The sequence below is a fragment of the Alosa sapidissima genome, chromosome 9 (assembly GCF_018492685.1).
Source record: "Alosa sapidissima isolate fAloSap1 chromosome 9, fAloSap1.pri, whole genome shotgun sequence".
Lineage (NCBI taxonomy): Eukaryota > Metazoa > Chordata > Actinopteri > Clupeiformes > Clupeidae > Alosa > Alosa sapidissima.
This window is the reverse complement of record NC_055965.1, coordinates 29,403,580-29,428,453: the sequence shown is the minus strand read 5'-3', so window position 1 is coordinate 29,428,453 and position 24,874 is coordinate 29,403,580. Positions and strand designations below refer to the sequence as shown.

General features: G+C 40.6%; 4 protein-coding genes across 29 annotated transcripts in view; 3 read left to right on the top strand and 1 right to left on the bottom strand.

Moving 5' to 3' along the window:
* Window positions 1–24,874, top strand: part of LOC121719407 (NACHT, LRR and PYD domains-containing protein 3-like) — an 851,137-nt gene that overhangs the window by 195,116 nt on the left and 631,147 nt on the right. The gene's annotated exons all lie outside the window — the stretch shown is intronic.
* LOC121719377 (NACHT, LRR and PYD domains-containing protein 12-like) overlaps window positions 1–24,874 on the top strand; it is a 732,803-nt gene that overhangs the window by 203,975 nt on the left and 503,954 nt on the right. The window lies entirely within an intron of this gene.
* LOC121719668 (histone H4) lies at window positions 1,442–1,817 on the bottom strand. Its single transcript, XM_042105473.1, has one exon. It carries the CDS (start codon window positions 1,798–1,800, stop codon window positions 1,489–1,491), a length of 312 nt encoding a protein of 103 aa, XP_041961407.1. The 5' UTR covers window positions 1,801–1,817; the 3' UTR covers window positions 1,442–1,488.
* Window positions 2,300–2,693, top strand: LOC121719653 (histone H2A). The gene has a single exon (XM_042105453.1). It carries the CDS (start codon window positions 2,316–2,318, stop codon window positions 2,691–2,693), a length of 378 nt encoding a protein of 125 aa, XP_041961387.1. The 5' UTR covers window positions 2,300–2,315.

Here is a 24,874-nt window from a genome sequence, read left to right as displayed (position 1 = left end):
TTAAAAAAATACGTTTGCTGCATTTGCAAATGTAGCCTATAATAATATACACAGAATCAGAGTAGCCATCTGTGTAGATTATTATAGGCTACATTTGCAAATTATCACCAAAAGTCAGTATGAAGGCTTTAGTAGGCTATTTAAGATACAAAGAACTGCAGTATTGCCAGGATGTCTATAGGAGGGAAGTATATCTCAATTTTGACTAAAAATAAGCTTCCCTTGTGTTAGTAGGAAAGCCTATTAAATTCATGCAGTGAGTATAGGCCTACTTATGCCTACATGTATGTGTTTGGATGTTGCTGGATAGTGGCTGCTACAACAATTGAGGGAGAGAGTGCTGGAGGAGGAGGAGGAGGAGAAGAAGGTCGAAGAGAGGGAGAAGAGAGGGGAGAAAGAGCACAGGCTGGGCAGTCCAATACCAGGCAGGAGGAGGAGGACAGAGACAGGCAAGAAACGGATGAGGACATACTGGGGGCTAGACGTAAAACTATTCAGAGTATGGAGGAGGATGTCTGTGACCTAGGGGAGATATGTGATGGTCCAAATCAGGCTAGCCATTTATTTCATATTGCGCGCACAGTTATTTATTTAATGTATTGGGAGTTGGGGGCCTGTGCCCCAGCAAAGCTCTAGGTCTAGAATCGCCCCTGTCTGAGCACATCTGCTCGCGGACCACTTGGGATAGCTTGCGGACCACCAGTGGTCCCCGGACCACACTGAAACACTGCACACTGAACTGAAGAAATGTAGCAGCTACAGTAGTTAAACTGAGGTATGATTGCAATGCAATAGGGATTACTCAGTGCTCACATAATACAATATACATGCAACTTCGCAATTGGTGTTGAATCTAATGACGGAAATATAGGCCTAATAATGCATTGTATTTACAACACTACACATGATTGGCTCAATGTATTCACATGTCGAGGAAGGGGTGAGATATGTGTAGACCCCATGCATTTCTATTTTTAGAATCGGCATCCCCGATTTTTTGACTGCTGTGTCTCATTAGAACGTCTCTGGCATTGACTCCCATTCATTTTGCACTCGCCATCAGTGGAACTCTGGTGGAACTGCAACCAAAATTCGGTACAATAGGACTTCATACGGAGTGGCCAGGCTCTCCGTAGACGGCTCTGCTTAGGCCTACCAACTAAAACATTTTAGTGTTAACGACAGGGGGCAGTCACAACTTCCAACCTTACTCACTCGTTCTAGTTGCTATGGCGCCCGCCAAATCTGTTTTCGCGGGCTTCTGGCACATCCTTTGTTTTCTTCTGATACAGCACTGGAAGATTCATTTTTTTCATTATTTATCCTGAATCACACGATTACTTATTTTTACAGTATTCATCGGTGCGTATATTTTTTAAACTAACATAAATAACCAATACACCACAATAAGACATTAGACATGATGCTTCTACGGAAAATATGGGCGGCTCTTAAAAGAGCCTTTGGTTTGGTTGTCAAATAATTTCTTTAACCGCCGAAACCGTACAGAGTACGGCCCTGCCGCTTCAGAGCATAGACGACATCCATAGCGGTCACGGTCTTTCTCTTGGCGTGCTCGGTGTAGGTGACGGCATCACGGATCACGTTCTCCAGGAACACCTTCAGCACACCACGAGTCTCCTCGTAGATAAGACCAGAAATACGCTTCACGCCACCACGGCGAGCCAGGCGGCGGATAGCGGGTTTCGTGATTCCCTGGATGTTATCACGGAGAACCTTACGATGGCGCTTGGCGCCTCCCTTTCCAAGACCTTTACCTCCTTTTCCTCTTCCAGACATTGTTCTTTCAATCGAGTTGAAACAGACGATATGCTTGTTGCAACGCTGTAACACTTTATTATAGAAATATAGCGGACCTGTTAGAAAACCGCATCGTTTAGGCGGTCATTACTAGACACCTCCCCTCATTTCCTGATGCGAAATAGCACGAGTTTGCGTCATTGACACGCCCACTGAGGTTACAATGATTTTCGTGATGAAATAGCCAAATATATCTTACATATTCTTAATTTGATTGATTGATTCATTCATTCATTCATTTATGTATTCATGAAATAAATATTTATTAGTTAATTATCTTAATTCATACTCTTAAGTTGATTCATTTCTTATTCGCCATAATGGCTATTGTTCACAAAAACACACTTAGATTAACGCGAATGGAAGTACAGTGCCATGATTGGCTCTTACCAATATGGTTTTACCAAATGAGGTTAGACTAAATCACTATATTAGTCTTCTCAACTCATCCTCAACATTTGCGAAATTGTTCTGTATTGTAAGAGAGCGGGAATATGAGTGGAAGAGGGAAAACCGGGGGCAAGGCTAGGGCGAAGGCCAAGACTCGTTCTTCCAGGGCTGGACTTCAGTTCCCCGTGGGCCGTGTACACAGGCTGCTGCGTAAAGGCAACTATGCTCAGCGTGTTGGCGCTGGTGCACCGGTCTACTTGGCCGCTGTGCTCGAGTATCTGACGGCTGAGATCCTTGAGTTGGCCGGTAACGCTGCCCGTGACAACAAGAAGACCCGTATCATTCCCCGCCATTTGCAGCTGGCTGTCCGTAACGACGAGGAGTTGAACAAGCTGCTCGGCGGAGTGACTATTGCTCAGGGTGGTGTGCTGCCTAACATCCAGGCTGTGCTGCTGCCCAAGAAGACCGAGAAGTCCAAGTAAACCACGTTGACTTGTAAAAATAACGGCTCTTTTAAGAGCCACCCACCTATTTCACCCTAAAAGCTCATGTTTACCTTTTGTAGGCTAATCACTTGACATGGTTCTAGACCGTTTTTACAGCTCAAGGTCCGGGACTATTCTGTAAGGTCGGAAAAACATTTTATTTCACTTTTTTTTTTAATTGATTGATAAAATGTACAATCTGTTTAATATGAATTGTTTTGCCCAATTACTATCCAAAATATTCTGTTAAATGGAAAGGGGATTTTGCAAATTCCCATTTTTCAAGCTCTCCAGCAGTCATGAAGACTTGGGAGGGGCTGTCTGGCAAAGCACGACTGTCTCCGAGACGAGAATTTGGTAATGGCCACCTTACACCAAACAACTTTGACAAGATTTGGGAAAGATTCTTGAAATATTGTAGTCTTTTAACTAATGCCCCCCATTCACGTTTTACTCAAAAGACTCCAGTCTTTCAAGAATCTTTCCCAAATCTTGTCAAAGTTGTTTGATGTAAGGAGGCTATAAGTTGATAGTAGTTAAGTGACCACTTTATTAAATGACTGATAAAGTTATGGCTTTGCAAAAAATTGTGACTGTCCTCCTGGATCGTTCCAGGCATTTTGAGAACTCTGAAATTACATGAAGTAGCCTATTCTTGAAATAAAAGCCCAATATGTCAATATTACAGTTAGGTATTGGCGACATCATCCACATGAATTCATTAAAGGTGCCATGTGTAATGTCCACCAAAAAATCAATTCATACTCCACATTCCATAAAAGATGGGGGCAGTATACCTCCAGAAAGTGAGTTGGTCTACCCTACAGTAACAACCGAGACACGTGTATTGCAGTTTGGCTGGTGGTTATGTTGCCCGCATACCGCCTCCCATGGCCGAAACTGGCATTATGACACCTGTCGGGCTGTGGCTAGTAATTTAGCATGCTAATTCAGGTTGATATCCCTGCAGCACTATACCTTGTCATTTTTTAAATGACATCATCGCCCTAATTTCTTCTCATTCTTTTGATGCGTGTAGCTAATTTTTAGGATATTTTTACCTCAATTCTTACACATGGCACCTTTAATGCATGACCTACACATGTAGTGGAGTATTAGCAGAGACTTTCTAACGAGGAGACACAGCACTCCAACAATTCTCCATAGAAATGCATAGGGTTAGTTTTTAACGCCGTTGTCTACACATACCCCTTCCTCGGCAAAACGTCGACATGTGAATACATTGAGCCAATCATGTGCTGTGTTGTGAATACATTGAGCCAATCATGTGGTGTGTTGTGAAGACATCGTGCCAATCATGTGTTGTGATATCGCTGCTGGAGCAAGGTTGGTGTCGTGAAGCCATATGCAATATGGCCGCCGAGTGGAGGGACTTGCCTACACATGTTACATTAATTTATTCAGTGCACACATTTCTCCAATCAGAGATTTTCTAATGTGGAGACACAGCACTCAAAAAATACTCCATAGAAATTAGGGCTGAAACGATTAATCGAGTTACTCGAATAACTCGATTACAAAAATTACTCGAGGCAAAAACCATGCCTCGAAGCCTCGTTAAATTCCTATGACGCGCAGGGATCTGATTGTTCCACACAGACAGTTGTTCAGGAAGCACACCATTAGCGCGTGAATCGTGATACATTCTGAATTTAGCTGGCGCGATTGTGGAGTCAAGATGTCCATAAATGGCAGAGAATGTCTAAAGTTTTCAAGTAAAGTTTTGGGATCATTACTCAAAAAGGAAAAGAAGAAGCTTCTGAACCGAAAACATCCACTCCATGCTGTTTCACTAAACGTCAATAAAGTAGGCTATCTATCAATCTATCTAGCCTATCTATCTATCTACGTAGCCTATAGCCTACATTGATGTTGGCTTATTTTAATCACATACTAAATTTGTAGCGATGTCGTGATATAATGTTTAGCTTTGATGTTTTTAAGTAGTAAACTTATTCACTTTCAATTGCAAGACAGTTATGCCTAAAAAAGAACCCCTTCTTATACACATGCATGCACCCTCATCTTCCCTCACGCACTGCACACGGTTGCTAGGTTACCACAGCAAATAGGCTACCCCAAAAAATATTTTTTAGTAGCCTAATGGTAAAATTATTTGTTAGTAGCCTAATGGCAAATGCTGCAGGTGTAGAAATCTACATAAAACAGATATTTACTTTGATGTCAGGTCTATATTACAGCATGAAACTTGTTGTGCATATTAATACATTAAATTGCTTTCCCTTTTCTCCCTCCCAGCACTTCACAACATAGTATTTATATAGGACAGCTTTGTTCGCCCAGCTAAGTCATGCACAAGAGGTTGTAATTTTACAGAGAGAGTATTTTGAACATTATTTAATTGTTGGCACTGGCAATAAACACTAAATAAACACTATGTTGGTTGGCATAAACACTAAATGGGTAAATTGCAATAAATGGGCTTAGTTTTGGAGCCAAATGTTGGAGTTAGAATAAATACCTCTGTGCCAATTGCTTGATCATTTTACAGCAATGTCATTTTCGTTATGCATTATTTGTTTTGGTTGTTTAAAAATACAAAAAAAATGTTATTCGATTAATCGATCGATAAAGTGCTAGATTAATCGATTACAAAAAGAATCGATAGCTGCAGCCCTAATAGAAATGCATGGGGCTAGTTTGTCACGCCAATATGGCCGTTGTCTACACATATCCCACCCCTTCCTCGGCAAAACGTCGACATGTGAATACATTGAGCCAATCATATGGTGTGTTGTGAAGACATCGTGCCAATAATGTGTTGTGATCTCGCCGCTGGAGCAAGATTGGTGTCGTGAAGCCTTGTGCACGCGCATTTCTGCCGAATAGGATGCCCGATGAGGCTGTATTGAACATTAATCACTTAATTGTAATGCTCATACATTTTCTTGACATAAATTAAGGCAATATATAATCAATATGAACCATATGCTCTCTGTGGTTTATACCAGTTATTTTTCTGTTTACCTAGTGTAACCCACTCAAAAAAATAACATTCATACAGGATTAGGTTATTTTTAGTACTACATCCAACTTCTTGACTTCTTTTGGTTAAGTTTTCCCTGCACATCATATTTGTCCAGTAGGTGGCAGTGGTGGCGCTGCATAGAGGGGAAACTGCTATACTTTGTTAGAGAAGACCCAGACAACGTGAACAGCAGAACGCTAGTAAGCTGAAGCTTAATTAGAGATTCCACACTGGTTAAAAAATAAATTAATAATCGCATTTAAGAGATAGTTACGAGTTTTCCCATCAAGCTTACGTCTAAGTAAGAGACAACAGAGGAAAATATTCAAAGGTACTGAAAGGAATTTACCTTCTTTCATTCCTTTTCTCCGAGTTTTACATGTGTTTCTCATGTGTTATTAGCAGACAGCGTGTTTAATGAGTTTAAGCATGTAAAGTTATCCCTTGTATGTATTTTTGCTGATAACTCAGTTGTTCGATGTATTGAGTGAAAATGTATTGATGGGATGTGTGTAAGCTAAAAACCAATAGGAGATTGAACAGTTTGAATGATTTGAAGTACCATGCTATGTGAAAGTGTAACGTGTAACTGCGTGGTATGCTAGTTTCCTGTATGTAGTGAATGCAAATGTTCAAAAAATGAGAATAGCTACTACGGTTCATGAATGAGTTTTATTTCCAGATCTGGTAGGGAGTATAAAGAGAGTAATTGAATGTTGTCCTGCTATGCAGGTTGTTTTTTCTTGGATGCATGATTTGAGAAAAATATTTCCTTTGGAAAATTCACCATTGGACACGAGGCAGCAGAGCGGAGGGCGGGGAAGGATCATCTTGCCAGCATTACGAACTGCTACTACTCACCAATTCATTCCATCAGTCAGATAAGCGTGAGATTTCGACCTACTTTAAGAAAAAAACATATTACCCGGGTAGATGGACTTTGGATTTATTATTTTGGGGTTAAACAGAGCTCTGTGGTCATTTTATTTTCTATTTCTATTTCTGTTTGATAACTGATGCAAATAAATGCCGGCTATATGTTCTGAGTAAACCACCTTGTTTTCTTATATTTCTCTCCTCTTTTGAAAAGTTCCTTAGAAAGGCAGCACTTCACTTTTATTACAATAAGTGCCCCTTACACTAGGTTCCTCTCACTGACAGCAGTGGATGCATGCTGAGCAGCCCCTGCAGGTCTGGCAACACACGGGATACACGTTGCAAATAGGGGAAGTACTTGCACATCACATCGCTGCAGAAGAACCTGACATTACACCTTGCCAGGTCCTTCTGCAGGAACAGGGGATATGCAAATACTTCCCCCCTGAACATATTTAGCGCCCTCAGAAGGACGTCATGGCGGCACACCGCCACCTCAACCCCCTCCTCATCAATGTTGGAGGCAGATCTTGGGGCCCTTTCCCTGGCTGCAGAAAATTGCGATGCCCCACAACGGGCCTTACCAGTGAGGTGTACTACGAATCTCGATTAGTGGGTTAGCGAGGTATGTTGCGCTCAAAGCTAGGCTATGCTGTGACACGAAAGTGGATCTGTTTTAGTGTCGCTATATCACCATGGTATCTTATGCTGTTAACCAAACCTGGTCGGGAGGAGGTTATGTGCTAAATTATAGCTCAAATCGTGTAATCTACCGCACACTGACCAATCAATTGTCTTAAAAACGAAGTTATCTCACGTGTAGGATTCTGTCATATATTTTACAGGTGGAGCTCCGCCTCTACTAACATTTTGGATCTCGAATGTGCTTTAATAGTGCTGTGCGTGCAAATATCCACCTATGGACGTGCATACCATACAACAAATGATGACAATTGATTTATTTGATGTTATAGGTTAGACACAAAAAATGAACGCAGTGTAGATTAAGCTATCGCTCATGAATGCGGAAGTAATTGTTTTTGAATTGAGGCGGTCTTGTGCGTCTCCACGTTTCAGGATTGGCCAACGTCATCCCAACACCGAGAACGCGAACAGATCTGAGCTGAAAGCCTAGTTTGACAAATATATCACATAACTGCAATCGTAGTATCACTTAGCCCCTCACTTAGCGTATACCCCTCAGTCAAGGCTTTGTCAAGCATCGATATGTCCGCATAGCCTAGATATGTCTAACGTGCTTCGTAGTATACCCCACAGGAGCCTAAAACAGAACATTGTGTTGTATATGACTGTTGTTTCAAAATCATGGATACAATCTACAATGACTAGTAGTACTTTGAGTAGAGGATAACAATAATATATATATATGTTCAGATGATTTTTGAATTTTATCTACAAATTCTGCCACGTCATCGTCCTTAGCCAAGAATTTTCCCTCAAATAGACTCTTCGAGGTGCTACAAAAAAATATGTAATAACATAAGGTTATTGAAGTTTCACCTTTGGTTATAATAGGTATGTCTGTGAAAAATGGTTTATAGTACCCTGTGGTGTTGAAGCGATAGAGCTTCCTATTGCCATCTACAGATATGGCGTGCATTTCCGGAGTGCATGGAGTGCACTGGAAGGGCTGGGCCCCAGCCATTGCTTCCACTTCACTCTGTGCAAAGCACCACTCCAGAAATGCACGCTGGAAAGTGTCCCCGCAAATTTTTCCAGCCTAGCAAAATGACAGACAAGTAAATTGAAAGACATATAACACATGTTAAATGTTAACAACTTGTTAAATTCTTAACACATTAAAATTCTCAACACATTAAAAATTCACTGCTATGAACCAACAGCCAAAGCCTGCTACTCGCTTGAATCTTTAGTATAAAACACATTGTTTACATCTTTTATATGGGTGCTCAGGAGACAATTAAATGCTCGTTTTCAATGTTGTATACATTTCTACTGTCTATTTATGTTGCAACAAGAAAGTGATGGTCAACCTAACATTTAAACAACAACTGTAAGAGTTGTGTATATGATTCTTAAAAACTGTGTTGTTAAAAACTATGTTCTTAGTGTCCTATCTACAAGATTGAGTTTATGTAAACTAGATAATAGAAGACTTACTCTCCCAAATAGCTTGGTTCTTCCATCAAGCATTCCAAGGAAGTGTGGAAAAGACCTCATGAGATCCACCTCATAGATGGTGTGGTGGTGGTGGAGCGTTGCTGGCCAGTATCCAGATCTTATTAGGTCATCTAAACATGCTGTCCAAGTGGACAGGCATGACCTGCATGTCTGCACTGGCAGCTGAAGTTGGTATCGTCCTAGAATCATGAGTAGATTGAAGTGTTGTTATTGCACTGGAATATGTATCTGGTGTAAACTTAGCATGAACAACATGGTTAATTGGTACAATACATATAAAAGTTCAAATGCAAATAAATGGAGCTCTGACCATTCATTCCTATTAGGATGACCTCCTTGCCACCACTGCATTCAGTCAGTGCAGGGGAACAGGTACACAGGTAATAGCCGCACTACAACACTTGTTTAAGATGATAGTTACAAGTATGTAAGACATTGGAAAACACAAGTGTGAAAGTTACATAATAAAGATGTCCTCCTACCTTCAGAGTACACTTTGTAGTCTCCCTCAACTTCTTCAACTACCATGTCTGGGGCCAAGGGTTGAAAGTAGCCTTCAAACATACCATCCCTGTCATGCAATGTGTTGCTGTGGGTGATTTTATCACAGGGCCCACACTGTGTGCACATGCACTTTTAGCATCTGACAACAGCTGCCCTTATGGAGCACCTGACACACAAATTCCCGGTGTCCTCTGACCTCATCAATGACCGCAGAAGTTCAGGCCTGCCTTCTGCCCACCTTTGGGCACTCTGGGCCTGGCGCGCTGCCCAGGTCAGGGGGGCACTCTGCACCCTCTCACTGCTCTCCAAAACAGGAATGTTGTCAAGGATGTTTTGGAGAAAATTGATTTCTTCTGCATAACAATGGATATGGACATGCAATACCAAGCAGCTCATCTTTTAATGCCTATTAATCTATCTAAGTAATCTAGTAATCAATCTACTACTACAGATGAGCCAGTACCTTCACAATCTGGTGTGTTCCAAAATATTTTGACCTAATTGCATGATCTATGAATCATTTTTTTTGTATTTGATCTTTTACTGTATATCTAAAAGGGGGAAAAAAACTGTTGTCTTTATCCTTATTACCAAAGTCCTTTTAGGCAAGTCCCTCCACTCGGCGGCCATATACAAACGTTTTATGGGCACTCATCGGGCACAGTCGTTGGGTCGAACTGCGCATGCGCAAGGCTTCACAACACCAATCTTGCTCCAGCGGCGAGATCACAACACATGATTGGCACAATGTCTTCACAACACACCATATGATTGGCTCAATGTATTCACATCACACCACATGATTGGCTCAATGTATTCACATGTCGACGTTTTGCCGAGGAAGGGGTGGGATATGTGTAGACAACGGCCATATTGACGTTACAAACTAACCCCATGCATTTCTATGGAGGATTGTTTGAGTGTTGTGTCTCCTCTTTAGAAAGTCTCTGTTATTACTACAGGCTACAGCAAGATACTCTGAAGCCGACCTATCTGATGACGTTCTCAATACGATGGGGTTTTGTCTTGGATAGTGATCATCTGACTAATTGATTTCAATCAAGAAGTCTAGACCTAGGCTATATGAGTGTCTGAATGCACTACATGCGATCTGATGAAGGCCTTGTAGGCCGAAATGTTATCGCCCATTAAACATTCCTTGTAACTCGGGGCGTGCAGCACCTTCTTTTTCTTTACATGACCTATTAATAGGGCCTACCATATTAGAAATGTTAATGATTTTAATGCAGTGTATTCTTCATCCTCCGTTGCATTATTCATTAATATAATTCTAAACGGATTTCTGTAGCTCAAACAGCTCAGAATTGTAGTTGAGAACGTCAGTTATAATGGCCCACGTATTTAAAAAATGTCGGGTTTAAATCGGGCTCGGGCTCATAATTACAGTTAATGTGTTGGGCCGGGTCGGGCTCGGGCACAATGTGCACGGGCTCAGGTAGCTCTAATGAGAAGGTCTAATGAGATGGTCTTCAGTGCGCCACTGACATGACTGGCTGCTCAGGGTTGGTGAAGGAGGATGCTCGATTGTACTGGTGTTCATTAGGTGTATCTGTAGAAAATGTTGGTTTGTGCTTTATGCTATTTAGTTCAACTTGTCAAATAGTTTGTCTCCTTACAAAAAGCTGTATTGTAGCCTAGGCTACTGCAGCAGTAGATCCATCAGTACTGCAGTAAATGCAATGACTTGGATACGAAAAAAAAAATACATCCATAACGAATACTAGTCCTATAGTGTTCGTCCACTTATATCATACTGCATAAAGCAAAATTTGGAAACGAAAATATTGCAGTACCAGTGCAGAAAATAGGCTAGTTTCCCTGTCACAATGGTCTCAGCTCAGCTCAGCATTACTGGCAATCACTGCTTTACACACACAGCATTAACCTGCACAATGCACCAAACCTTTCACCCTTTGTTGCCCAATTCATCCTCACTAACACACAGATGACCCCCTACCCCTGTGGCACCCTCTCCCAATGCTCAATAGTCCATAGGCAAACTGATAGTCTGATACATTTCACTTACCAGATGGCATATCACAAGGGCTCTCTTATTACATAATAATATTTTCAAGAAAGACAAAAACATTTACAACTTCAGTAAACTTTATTTTTGGACCCAATTAACACAATATAAAAGTTTTATAAAATATTTTTATAAAATAAAACTCAGGAAAAAAAAGGTCCCCTCCATGTGTGCATCAGTTGTTGAGACTAACCACCCCACCCAAAACACACGGACCAGTCTCACAACACTGTTTTCCAAAAACAAAATCAGAGTAAACCAAATTATAAACCAATGTAAATAAGCTTATCTGGACTATTGGAAAGAAACTAAAAAACAAAATACATTACAATGTTATCTGGCCCTAAACAGAGAATAAAAATGAGCAGAATCTCTCAGAGATAGAAAACAGAGACTGACCCTTACCAAACACAGGTAAAGTGACCACAAATTGTCAATCGAAAATACTTACAAAAACCATGGCAACCAAAAGACAGAATATGGAGGTACAGAGATGCACTTTCTACTTGAGTATTTACTTTACCAAATTAAATAACGATTCCCCATTTTTATGAACTTTGTGACAAACTAAAACTGAAAATGGTACTAGGTGAAGGAGACAGGGCACATTTAGCTGCCCAATATGTGTCCATGTGCCACAACTTGTGGGACAATGAGTGAATGACAGATCAAGACACATATATCCACAAACACACACTCACAACACTCTCTCGCTCCTACAAACACACACTATTGTACGAAATTGTATTATACATGTTATTGTATGATGTATCGACTGCTTTGGCAATGTAAGTACACTCTTGTCATGCCAATAAAGCACTTTTAACCTTGAATCTGGGATGTCTGTGGATAGGCTATCTGACACTGTAACACACTGCTTGACAGAAGGATGCTGATAAGCCCAATCAGACAGTGCGGGATTGCAGGGTATTGCGCATAAATTATTACTAAGTATTGAGCATACTAATAAAAGTCCCGCAACTCTAGCCACGAGAAATTCCCACACATTTTACAGCGCTGTCTGACGTTAATCTAATAATGGAGCGGCCTGAATGCGGGACTATTGACTGGACGGACCTCTGACTTCAATTGAACCCCATACAGAGACACACACACGCGCGCGCGCGCGCGCAGGACCACTTTGGATGTGCCTCTCTCTCTCTCTCTCTCTCAGCAGGATTTGTCACCGCTGAAGTCAAATTATAGCCTAGGTGCTTCTACATCAACCGCTATCGACAGGAAAGGAAAACAAACGTTTAGCGATCAGGAACCGTCAGGAATTTTGCAAACACAGATGCATGACAGCATATAATATAACGCGAGAGAACATGGATGTGTTCTCCATTTGAGGAACGTTATAATCGATTGCGGACGTGAACAGACAGCTACAGACACGGAGAGCATATAGGCCTACTTTCACTTTCTGTGCATATTCACGTGAAAGATAATTAGTAGCAAAACAGCGATCAAATATTCAAATGTTTTCATGCATGTCTAGATAACGGGTGAGGAATGTTTAGGGGACAGACTATCGTAAATCCTCAAATTATGTCTGGGCAAAGCACAGCACCTTTATTTGGACCATGGCTTGTAGGCTATTCAAGTCAGCTATAGGCCTTTATTTCTTGCGTTTTACTGTGAGACATAGGCCTATACTTTTCGTTATAGGAGCGGCATACCGGTAGGCTATCAATGGCAATGGTTCATTAAGCTTCATGTATGAAAGAGTGTCGGGATTTCCATCCGCTTATTGCGAGATAAGGCATCCGCTTTCATTCATTCATGGAACGTGTGCTGTGCTGCAAGGGAAACCTTATTCCGTATAGCCAAAGAGGTCTAAGATAGACTAAATTTAATTATTTTATAAATTATGCATGATTTACTTTTTTTTTATATAAAATTCGTAGGCTGATACCTGGCAGCAACAATTGTGTTTAAATAGGTTATTACTTCAGCCTCTAGCTCAGAAAGGGGCTGCGTGCGTGACTGGTAGCTTGAGAGCAATGTGTTGGAGACTCATGGTGTAGGATGATGACTTTTCATTGGCAACAATATTAAACCAACCAACAATATACATTATTAAGAAGAGCTCTTTTATGAGTTAAATTGAAGCAAAATTATACTGGCTTTTATTTGTCCGAATCTGAGGCCCGGCTATGAATAGAATCCTGGCCATAATTTGAGTATTTAAGTATGCACGTGTGTTTCAGGCATAGCACAAGCACTAATCTCTGACTGAAAGTGCACAGGACTTGTGCATTTGAGAGCGCTCTCTCGAGGCTGTAGACGCCAATGTTTCATGTAGGGTTCATGTCAGTTCATATAAATTAACATTTAAAAACATGTTCAATTATATAATTTTTTTCATATATAAGTCGCACCTGACTATAAGTCGCAGGACCAGCCAAACTATGAAAAAAAGTGCGACCGGAAAATACGGTAAATAGCATAATTTTCAAACACTGAAAACGGGTCCCACAGACCCGAACACCTTACAAGTGTTAAACAAGCTATAATAACAAAGAGACTAGTAATATAATTCATTACCTTTTTATTTATGCAAAATTAAGGAAACATGTTTTTGCTTTTGACATAATTAGTTACGTTCAACCTCCAATGAGCCTGAAGTCTGAAGCCCTTGTTGAGAGGTCGCCTGTCGGGCCTGTCTATTACCCCCTCGGTCCCTAGCACCAATGAGCCACTTGGAGACCGCCTTCTCGGCATCTTTCCGGGTGATATGGCTGGTCATGGTGTTTTTCTTTAAACCTCCTGCAAGAAACAAATATAAAGGTCACTTACTTCATACTGTATGTGCTAACAGAACCCTCAGCCTGGACTGTAACTATGTTAAGAAAAGCGCTATATAAATGAAGATTATTTTTAAAACTACACACATACTCTTGAACACACAAGTTAGGCAACTGAGAGACGTGCAAGTACACTGCCTAGCCAGGACAACAAAAATGGACCTGTTTATAACGTTATTGTGACACCTTTCTAGTATCGGTACATAGGGCTGGGACGGTATGTATGTTTTCTTACCGCGGGTTGGAAAGCAAGAAATTACCGCGATTTCGGGGTATACTGTTTTTAACCCCCCCCCCCCAAAAAAAAATAATAAAAATAAATAAATAAATAAATAAAACTAGAATGTAATGCCAGAGGAATTACAATAGTGGATGGAACGCTGCTAAAGTTGGTGGGGAAATTCCTGGAAAAAAAACATTAAATCACTTAATCTTTGAGTTCATACAAACCCTCGTACCAAAAGTCCTTGTGTGTCAAGGCGTTCTTGAGATATAACACTCAAGGTGTTTTTCACCTTGACATTTGACCTTTGACCTCCAACATCAATTCACTTCATCTTTGAATCCATACAAATACTCATACCACATTTCAGGCATGTAAGGCATTCTTGAGATATCGCACTCAGAGTGTTCATTGACTTGACCTTTGACCTCCAACATCAACTCACTTCATCTTTGAGTCCATACAAACACTTGTACCAAATTTGAAGCACATGCGTCAAACCGTTCTGGAGATATAAGGGACCGTTCGTTATTTATAAACGGGGTCACCGGAGGAAAATAGGGGAGGGTCATGTCTTTTTATTCTTTGATGAGGGGAGGGTCACCTAACTTTTTTTTGTCTAGGAGGGAGGGTCACCCATCTTTTGTATTAATGAAAACAGCAAAAAATCAAAGTGGCTTGTTTGATTGTTGATTTCTGTCGCCATATAACGTTCTCTTTCGTTCCATAGCTCTGTCAACATTGAACAATGAAAATAAGGGAGATTTCCCGGGTTTCTCACGCAAAATACGGAAAATGTCAACATTCGTCCCCATGAACGTTGGAAGGGTTGGAGCAACAAAGTAGCCTACTTTATTCACGCCTAACAGCCTATATCCATTTGGTCAACTTTATCCAGCCCTAAAAAAGCTAAATTTAACTTTGGTTTACTTGTATAGCCTAACTTTAAACAGTGTGCTTAACATAAAGCATACTTGTGCTTCATCCACACATCCAGCTCCTAACATTTTGACAAGCATTTCTACCAATTGACCTTGTTCCTGCCCATCTCTAGGTTTGCTGTCTCCATCCTTTCTGTTTTTTTTGTCTGTAGTATTTATTGGTAACCAGCAACAAGTGCAATTTGTTAATCGCTGTTATTCTCTCTCCTGCCAACAAAAATGTGTTACGTTCCAAGTAGCAGTGCAAAATTCTGCTTCATAAAGTTGAACAAATACATTTGGTTATATAAATAGCCAGTTTATGGTTTACAGTGTAGTTGGTAAGTTATGGTAGGCCAACTTGGAGTGAATATAGAGGGGGAATTCTTTGTCTAGCTGAGTAGCCTGGCAGGTGCGCACATAGGCATAGCCTACGGCCGAACACTGCAAGCGCTAATGAATCGTGCTCTCACGACAACCACGTCGTTAACTTAAATAGGCCTAGGTTAACATCACTCTGAGTTCGCATTCAAGCAAGCAAAACGATGATTTGAATACATCTGTTTCACTGGAAGGGCAAGGTGTAACAACAGGACAAAACAGAGACAGGCCAGAATGCAGGACTAATGTTATGAGAGTATTACAGTAATATGGGATATTCTACGGGAAAATATTAAAACGGCAAGACAGTGGGGAAACGTTAAAATGATAAACCCGGAAAAAGTTGTCATGTTAGGGAACTACTCTGGGAGCTTAACAAGTGCAGCTGCCTTTAGGCAATTATGACATCACAGCCTTCTAATCTAAGGCAAAGTCTAAGGGGGGGAAATTAGCTTTGTAACATTTTTAATCCCCTATTTCTCAAAAAGTATAATATCTAATATCTTGCCCCACTCCAGACCTTCACAACGGTTATTTCAACAAGTCTGTACGTTAAGCGGTTAGAGTCGCATTAATTCTTGAAAAGGTAAAAAGAAAAAAAAAAGTTATAATAACAATAAGAAGAAGTTTATAAAACTTTATAAAAAGTTATAATAACAATAGTAAGAAGAAGCCAGGAGATTTCAAGATAGTGGATTCCATCCACTATAATAAAATAAAATAAATTAAAAAAAAAAAATCAGCCAGTAAACTTTAGACAGCTGCAGGAACTTCAAAGATCACTGGACCAAATACTTCAGACATGAAAGTAATAAGCAGTTTATCAACAAGGCTATCGCGATTTTTGAACTGTTACATTCATGGCGTTTACAACTGTTACAACAGTAGGCTACCGCACATTTTAATGGCTGCGTCAGGTTGTAACAAAGGTAGGTCCTAGGCTAGCCTAGGCCTACATGTCGCTGTTAAGTTTAATTCAAACTAGAACATATTTTTTAATTCTGTTTCATCCTTCATGGAGTAAACATGTATGACTCCTTTCTGGCCAAATTCCACAGCTTTCAAGCTTTCTAACCTCTTTGTGTAAATCGAGTTTGAACAGAGAGAATACAAAAGTGTTACGATTGCACCAGTTCTCGCATAGTAAACAAATGGAATGTTGGAACATTGCGCTCCCCAACACAAACGTGAAAGGTCGGGTTTGCTTCATCTTTTGATGATAAGTTTTGAAATTTTGTTTTGAAAATCTTGAATCAATCAGCACAGTTCCATACAGCCAATAAACAGTTTTGAATCAGTTTATTGGGAATAAACCGAATATGCGTGTGTCTTATAAACACCTTATTCTGATTGAAATAAACTGAAAAAGGCCATTTACTAATAAACCATTTGCACATGCACACCCTAGCATATGCCTGTTTTAAACGGAATATTGGGTCATGAAAACACCTTAAACGGAACATGCTCCCAGAAGGAAGAGTATTGTAGGCCTGCGCATGCTCAATTCGCACAGAATTAGAATACAATGAACCAACTGTCTCTCACACACTTTCCTAATCATGGCGAAAAAACACACACTTTTGGAAAGACAAGGAGACAAACTTATATCTTGCAATCATGCAAATGTTATGGAGTTCATCGACGGGAGAAAATGACATTATAGCAACGTTTTTAAAAAGATATGTAAACGTAATGGGATTGGCTATCGCCGTAAGCCTGAACAAGTGAAATACAGGTGGAAGACCCTTTGGAATTCCACCAGCGGAGATTTACATCGTTAGGAGCCTATTTGTAGGCTGCGTGGCTGACTTATTCGGAATAATGTCTATTGCTAGGCTATGTAAACAGGGATATGCCCAAAATGTGACATTTTACTTGCTTGTAAACAGGTTAAATGGAATATTGACATAAATAGAATTTGGGCAATAAACTGATTCAAAACAGTTTATTCCCGGCATGAAAACATTCTGATCGTCATATGATGGTTCATCATGACATTACACACTACGTGCACACATGCAGGCCAGGGGGATTCGACTTCATGTATCTGCCTGACTGCATAACATGATTATTTCTGATATTCTGATACGTTTTCAACCTGGAATTGTGCATATGTCATAGTTGAAAACGTATTAGAAGTTCAGAAATAATCACGTTATGCAGTCAGCTTAAAGGTCTCATTCACCGAAAAAACGTTTAATACTTGTTCCTTTCGAAATACTATAGCTCACTCCAAGTTGCATATGCATGCTGCTCGTGAAAATGATCTTCTACCCCCATTGCCCGCATTAGCCAATGAAAGAAAATACACGGAAAAACAAGCGAATCAGAAAAAGCCCTTCCCTGTGACGCCGCAGGGAAAACAATTATTCATGGCCTCGCCCACCTTGGCTTGTGACCGCCCACAGGAAGACAGGAAGATTTTGGCCAGGAGATTGTCTCTCTGCAGCTAGTAGGAGCTAACAGCAAGTTGATAACATGCCGGAGCAAATTCGTGCCTGTGTTATTTGTGGCAATAACACATCAATGTTGCATGTCTTGCCTTAAAAAGAAGAGTTGAGGAAGAAATGGTTGGAATTTATCGTTGGAACACCACCACCGAAGTATAGTGCAACATTAGTTCTGTGTTCCAATCATTTCGACTACACACACTGTGCCTGCCTACAGTTAGAAAGTGGTTTTGCATCGATGTTCTGAAAACCTGGACCTGTACGTCACGACGATCGACCACCAGCTCACATGCTGTAAGTACAAACAAACTTTTCCACCTAACGACTGTTACAAAATAGCATGTTCATATTCTTCACATTAGCATGCATGAAAAGGGCACAAGCTAGGCTTAGGCTAGCCTATATTACAGGAATCTACACCAGGCACGTAACTGAAGTGTTCTGTTTGCGACGTGTAAAATCAGAGAATGTCTAATAGGAAGGGCTCTGGTAAAATCCATTAGAGGAATGGTCTATTTTTTTTTAATGTAGCCTACAGGCCACGCGCCAGGTGTAGCTACTTCCATTGATTAGACCTATTGGAAGCTAATTGTTGCAGAAGACGCAACGCGAACGGAATGCTTCAGTTACGTGCCTGGTGTAGCTACACTCATAAGAAACTGTATGACCACACTACCCAGAGATTTAGCTTGTTGAACCTATAATCTTCTAACCTAAGCGTTAAACCACAAAAAATAATATTGTCAACAATATCTTATGCTCAACTAAGGACTGGTATTGTTCTAGTCTAAACAGGGAAAATCAAAAACACAATACCCATGCACTATTAGGCTAAGTTGCTATCACTAGAGCCCAGGTATTTACACTTCAGTCTAATGTAGTAGGCCTACAATGATGTTTTGTTTGATTACTTACTTGTTAAAGAATGTGTTTGTGTTGTATGTATGCTGCTGCTGAGACCTTGAATTTCCCCTGGGGATCAATAAAGTATCTATCTATCTATCTATCTATTACTTGCTGTTTACTTAGTGTTTTGTATGTCTTCTAGAGCACATCCTCATGTTGGGCTACACAGCTTTCTAGCCTACATTAGGTCATCACCTAGTTAGTTTCTAGAAGTCTTTTTCTAGTAGGCTAATACAGGTTCTTATGTGCTCGTCAATGTTTGGGAAAGTCAATTCTTGGGTTTCATCAGGTCACTTTCCACAGGTGTATAAAAGTACCTCAATTATGAATGCAGACTGCATGGTGCTTGATTAATACACCTGTGTAAATGGACCTGATGAAACCCATGAATTGCATAACAGATATAATTGATATTACTGAATGTCTTCTTGTGGGTGTGCTACTTAGTACATCATACACCTTACCACATGCAGTCACTAAAATATTTTTTTGTTTCCATTGTGCCAGTACAGTTTTGTGTGAGATAGTGAATGCCCTGTGTACTATTAGTATCTTGTAACTTGACAGTAATACACATTTATTTACTTTAGGTACCCAAACAGAATACTTCATGAAAAGTATGAGTATTGATACAAGCACTTCGGATACATCATGGACATGGGGGCCTGCTACCTCTACTCCCATCAAGCCTGTTCATCCAAGGCCAGCTAGAAGACCTCGGGTTGATCAAGAGGAGGATGAGGATAAAAGTGACATCTCCACAATAACACCTGATGGCTCCACCTATGGCCCAGCGCAATCAATGAGCAATGTAATAGAATCATCACAGCCAACGAATGTGTTTTGTGTGTTGGCCCTTCGGATACCCAGGACAACACAAGCCGAAACAACAACTCAGACCTTTTTTCCTAAATAATCCCAGCACCATCTTACAAAGGATCTGTAGGCCAGATGTCTGCATCGTCTGGCAAAAAGAGCACATTGTTAATTCTGTGCATAGTTTGGATGTTCTTGTTTTGTGTTTGCATTATTTTAATAGACTGCAATATTACTATTTGTTAGTGCTTCTCAAACTTTTTCAGACCAAGGACCACTTAAACAATAATAATCATCTGTATAAAGATCACTGACCACCTAGCAAAAAAAAACAAAAAACAGTAGACCTACTTCAACAGTATATTACACAATAGGCCTTCTCACTAAACCACCTTGCCTATTGTCTTTGCACCATGCTTATGCTGTCAGAGGATTCATATGATTTAAACTGGCATACTTTAGGTTACATGAGTGTTGCAGAACTGTTTGGATTTACTGTACATACAAGTTGGCTTAATATTGCAAACAACTCATCTATTATATTTTACCACATCTACTTGTGGAACACTTGAGAGATCTTGCGGACCATACTTTGAGTACCACTGCTGTATGTAAATATAATAAAGCTATTTATTGAAAATTTACCTGTTTTGAAGATTAGTTTTCGGAGTTGCATCAGTTTTTGTCCCTTTTAGGCTAAAGGTTTATCTTACCTTTCATATCTTCTGTCTCACAGGGGGCCATAGTCGAATGTTTAGTGCATTTTGAAGGGAGTACATTTTATGTTAAGGCAGACTGGTTCTAATCCTGGGTACAGGGTCATACAGACAACAGGGGTACTGGTGTTGCCCATTTTTCTAACCACATGAGCAATCCCCTTATGAAAAAGTAGTATAGGAATACGTATTTTGGGACATACTGTAGAAGTACTACTAATAACTCTATAATATCCTATAACTGCTATAGTTTTTCTATAGTAGTCTTATACTATAAGATTCCTATAGTACTTTTTCCTAAGGGTCATACGTGACAGAAAACAACTTGAGTAGGCTAACCTCTGCCAATGTAGGCTATCAAAGCCATAGTTTATACTCATTACTGGAGAAGTCTTGCAGCACACGTCCTCTGCTTCTGTAGGCATTCTGGTGCAATTCCAGCGAAATATAGCTAGGAGTAGGTAAGTGTGTTTGCATTTAGATCTATATATATATTGAGCTATAACCAAGTGGTCTTTCAATGGATAGTATCATGGAATTCAAACCATATTCCGATAGCATACAATTAGCAGGCTAGGTCAGTGGCTGAAATGGAAGCGCCAGCGTTTAGTTCTGTCAGGAAGACTCAATGCCACGTCACTCATTCATTCATTCCTCCTAGCCAATCAGCGGTTTACACACGCTTTAAAACACCTTCACTCACATACCTGTTTGCTGTTCTCAGGTGCCGACTTTCGTTTTTCATCAGATCAGAATTAGGGCCATTACTGCGTCTTTCGTCTCGTCTAAAACGGTTTCAAAACGTGAACTTCTCTCGCTACTCGGCCACCTCAATTTCGCTATGAGGATAATTCCTCAGGGCCGCTCCTTTATCTCTCGCCTCCTATCTCTCGCTCACTCTGTCGAGAAGTTGAGCGATTTAGTTCTGGTCGATGAAGGAAGCAGGTCTGATATCGCATTCTTGTCCCAGCTCCTTGGCAAATGGAATGGCATTTTGTTTTTCTACAACGACGTCCCTGAGTCTTCCGATTCCCTCGAGATATTCACAGACGCCGCTCCTTCAGTAGATTTTGGGGGGGGGTCTTCCGAGGGCAATGGTTTGCAGAGAAATAGCCAGCTGATTTCTCTACCTTTGCCCTCGGATCTGCCTCATCCGCTCTTCATGAAATTTATCCTGTGGTGGTTGCAAGCGTTCTATGGGGTAGCGATTGGTCTCGTAAACGCATAACTCTATTATGCGACAACGCGGCAGTCGTCGGCATGATCAATAAAGGGAGATCTTCATCTTCCATAATCATGTCGTTACTTAGACGCTTAACTTCAGTGTCCTCCTCACAGTGCAATCAGTGTTACATAATTCCATCATTAGCGCTGAACACATTCCTGGCCATTGCAATGTTCTCGCTGACGCACTGTCTCGTTTTCGTTTTCAGGAGTTCAGGCAGCTATGCCCATCAGCCAACCCGGACCCGACACCATGCCCGCAGTTAGCAGAAGTAATTCTGGACTGAATCACGATCTGAATTCGCTCTTAAATTCAGCTAGGTCTTACATGGCTTTTGGGGCGTAGCCCCAAATACACTCAAAGCCTATAAATCGGCTTGGTCTTGGTTTTCATTATTTTGCGTTTCTCTACATTTACCCTTATTTCCCGTAATGGTTTCTACTGTATGTGCCGTCATCGTTTACAGTTTCGAATCTCGGCATCTCAAAATCTCTTCAATTAGAAGAATGTTGGCAGGCGTCCAGTTCTTCGCTAAATTCCATGACCCAAATTTTTCTAGTCTGTTTACTGTGCCGTCCATTCGCTGGCTTCTTAAAGGCCTGGCTAGATCTGCCCCCACAGTCCCCGACAAACGCTTGCCTATCACTCCTCACATTCTGCGTCTGTTGGTGTCCAAACTTCACGAGGGCTCACTTTTCACCCCCTATATTAATGCACTTCTCGAAGCTGTGTTTCTCATGGCTTTCTATGGCTTTATGCGCTCAGGGGAATTTTGTTCCAATAGTCAGGTTTTTAACCCGTCTCGAGACCTGGCTTATTCCGCTGTCCACTTTTCTTCTCACTACTTTAGTGTATTTCTGAAACATTCTAAAACTGATACCTAAGGATCTGGTATTACTATTAGAATTTCTAAAGTACATAACTCCTTCTGTCCTTATTCCTCTATGATCAACTATCTTACACTTCGCCCTCACACTTCTTCTAATGCACCCCTTCTTCTTCTACCTGTTGGCTTGCCAATGTCTAAACAATGGTTCAGAATTCACTTGTCTGCCGTGGTCGGGAGTTGTGGTCTTTCAGCATCACACTATACTGGCCATTCGTTTCGTATCGGAGCTGCCACGGCAGCAGCCTCATTAGGTTTACCTGCCACCTCCATCAAGTCCCTCGGGAGATGGTCCTCGTCTGCTTATGAATTATACATAAGACCTCAGGATCGAGTCATTCTGGACGCTCAAGTAGCGCTGTCAAAAATCTAAGGTAAGCTTCCTTGCAAAGGTCTGGTGGTGGTACAAAGGCCCAGCTAAAGCCTTATCTCGTTTGTCTCAAGCCATTCTGATTTCAGTCACTTCGCACCGCCGGCACTTAGGCACAGAGTTATATTCATACATAATAGTCACATACGCACCGCCGCCCCTGGTCAGCTTCTGCAAGCTCAAACCACGGCACGTTTAGTCACAACATTTCATGCTTTCCATTTCACTTCTTAGTAAGCACAACACTTCTCAATCGACTTCGACATATAGGCTCATCATTGACGACTCAGCAGTCGTCTCGAATCGCATCGTTCGTCAAATCAGCACAAATCCACTGGTGCGTGCACCACATTTGCACCACATTCTTGCATTGCAAGAACTGAGCTTATGCAAGCTCCTGCAATTCGAATCGATCTCTGCATTACCAATGCTGGTTATGCTCATCTTTACACTCGAGAGAGCACTCATCTCCATGAGCTGTTCTTATTCCACGATCCCTATTCTAAAGAACGTATTACCCATGGTCAATGTCTAATATTCATGTTTTTTCACGACTATGCTTAATTCTAGGAAGCTGCGCAGCGTAACTTCTTCCGATGGGTAGGTCTACATCTCATCCTACACTTTGGGGGTAGGCTCCGCCCCTGCCGTATCCATCCGGCAGGATCTGTGAGGGTCTCAACGCTCCAAACCCTGGACCGAGGACGGGGCCTACGCCAAAGACTCTTTATTATACTAATACTGTCTTGTATATATCAATAATCCGCTAAGGAGTATCTATGTAAACCTTCTGCAACATTCAATTAAATATAGTATTCCTTATTCTTGCTTCACAAGTCTTCCTGATAGAACTGCATTTAGGGTGCTTATAACCTGTGTTGTGAAGTAAAATATCTACTAGGAAGATTGCAAAGACTTTTGACTGTGTAAAGAAATTGGTCTTTATTTTAAAACGTTTCCAACTGTTTATTACTTGAATGCAAGATGAAGATTGCCACAAACGTTTACCTCTTTTAGGGGAAATTTTAAGCTGACATGCAATTGTTACCATTCTATTAAACCAACGTTCACCGACAAACGATCAGGAAGCGGTTCTTCCTTCTCGGATACTAGGATCAACCACATGTTGTATCTCCGAAGACATTTTGTGCAACAGTTTTGACTCGAGTTTTAGCCAGGTTTTAGCACTGTAAAGTTGAATATGGAGCATAGCACAGGCAGAATCGGATGAGGACGCACTGGAAGGAGCGTCACAGTACTGTTAGCCAATCAGAGGCGAGGTCATTAACATGTCATGAATATTCATGAGCAAGAGGCAAATCCTGTCGTTCCTCCCCTCCCAAACTAGAACAGCATGAAATAGACGCAGGAGAGCATTTTTTTCACCAAAACCGGCTCACAGGGCATTCATTAATGGGTCAATGACGTAGGAAGGATTTTCAAGAAGCAAATTTTAAAATATAATAAACAATAGTTTCTATTGTATTTTTTCAAACATACACAGTGTCAGTTATGCATAAATCTATGTTTAACATGTTTATTAAGTGATTTTAGAATTTTTTCACGCACATGAATTGACCATGACCATAAAAAATGTCATGAGGTGCGACTGTAAAAAACCTTAAATTAAATAAATTCTTAGAATCATGATGGGAATATTCACTCAAGTTCTGAGTAATATGAAGTGTATAAAATCAAAATGTTGGCATTAATTTTGATTTTTTTATTATTATTTATATTTTCTGTTGTTTTCCAATACAACAGTCACCTTCTTGTATGACATTAGCGTACTACTTTTTCCTGTAATATGTATGAAATGAATAAAAATATCTAAAGAATACATTTTATTCAAGTATACAATGTTACTTTTTACAATTT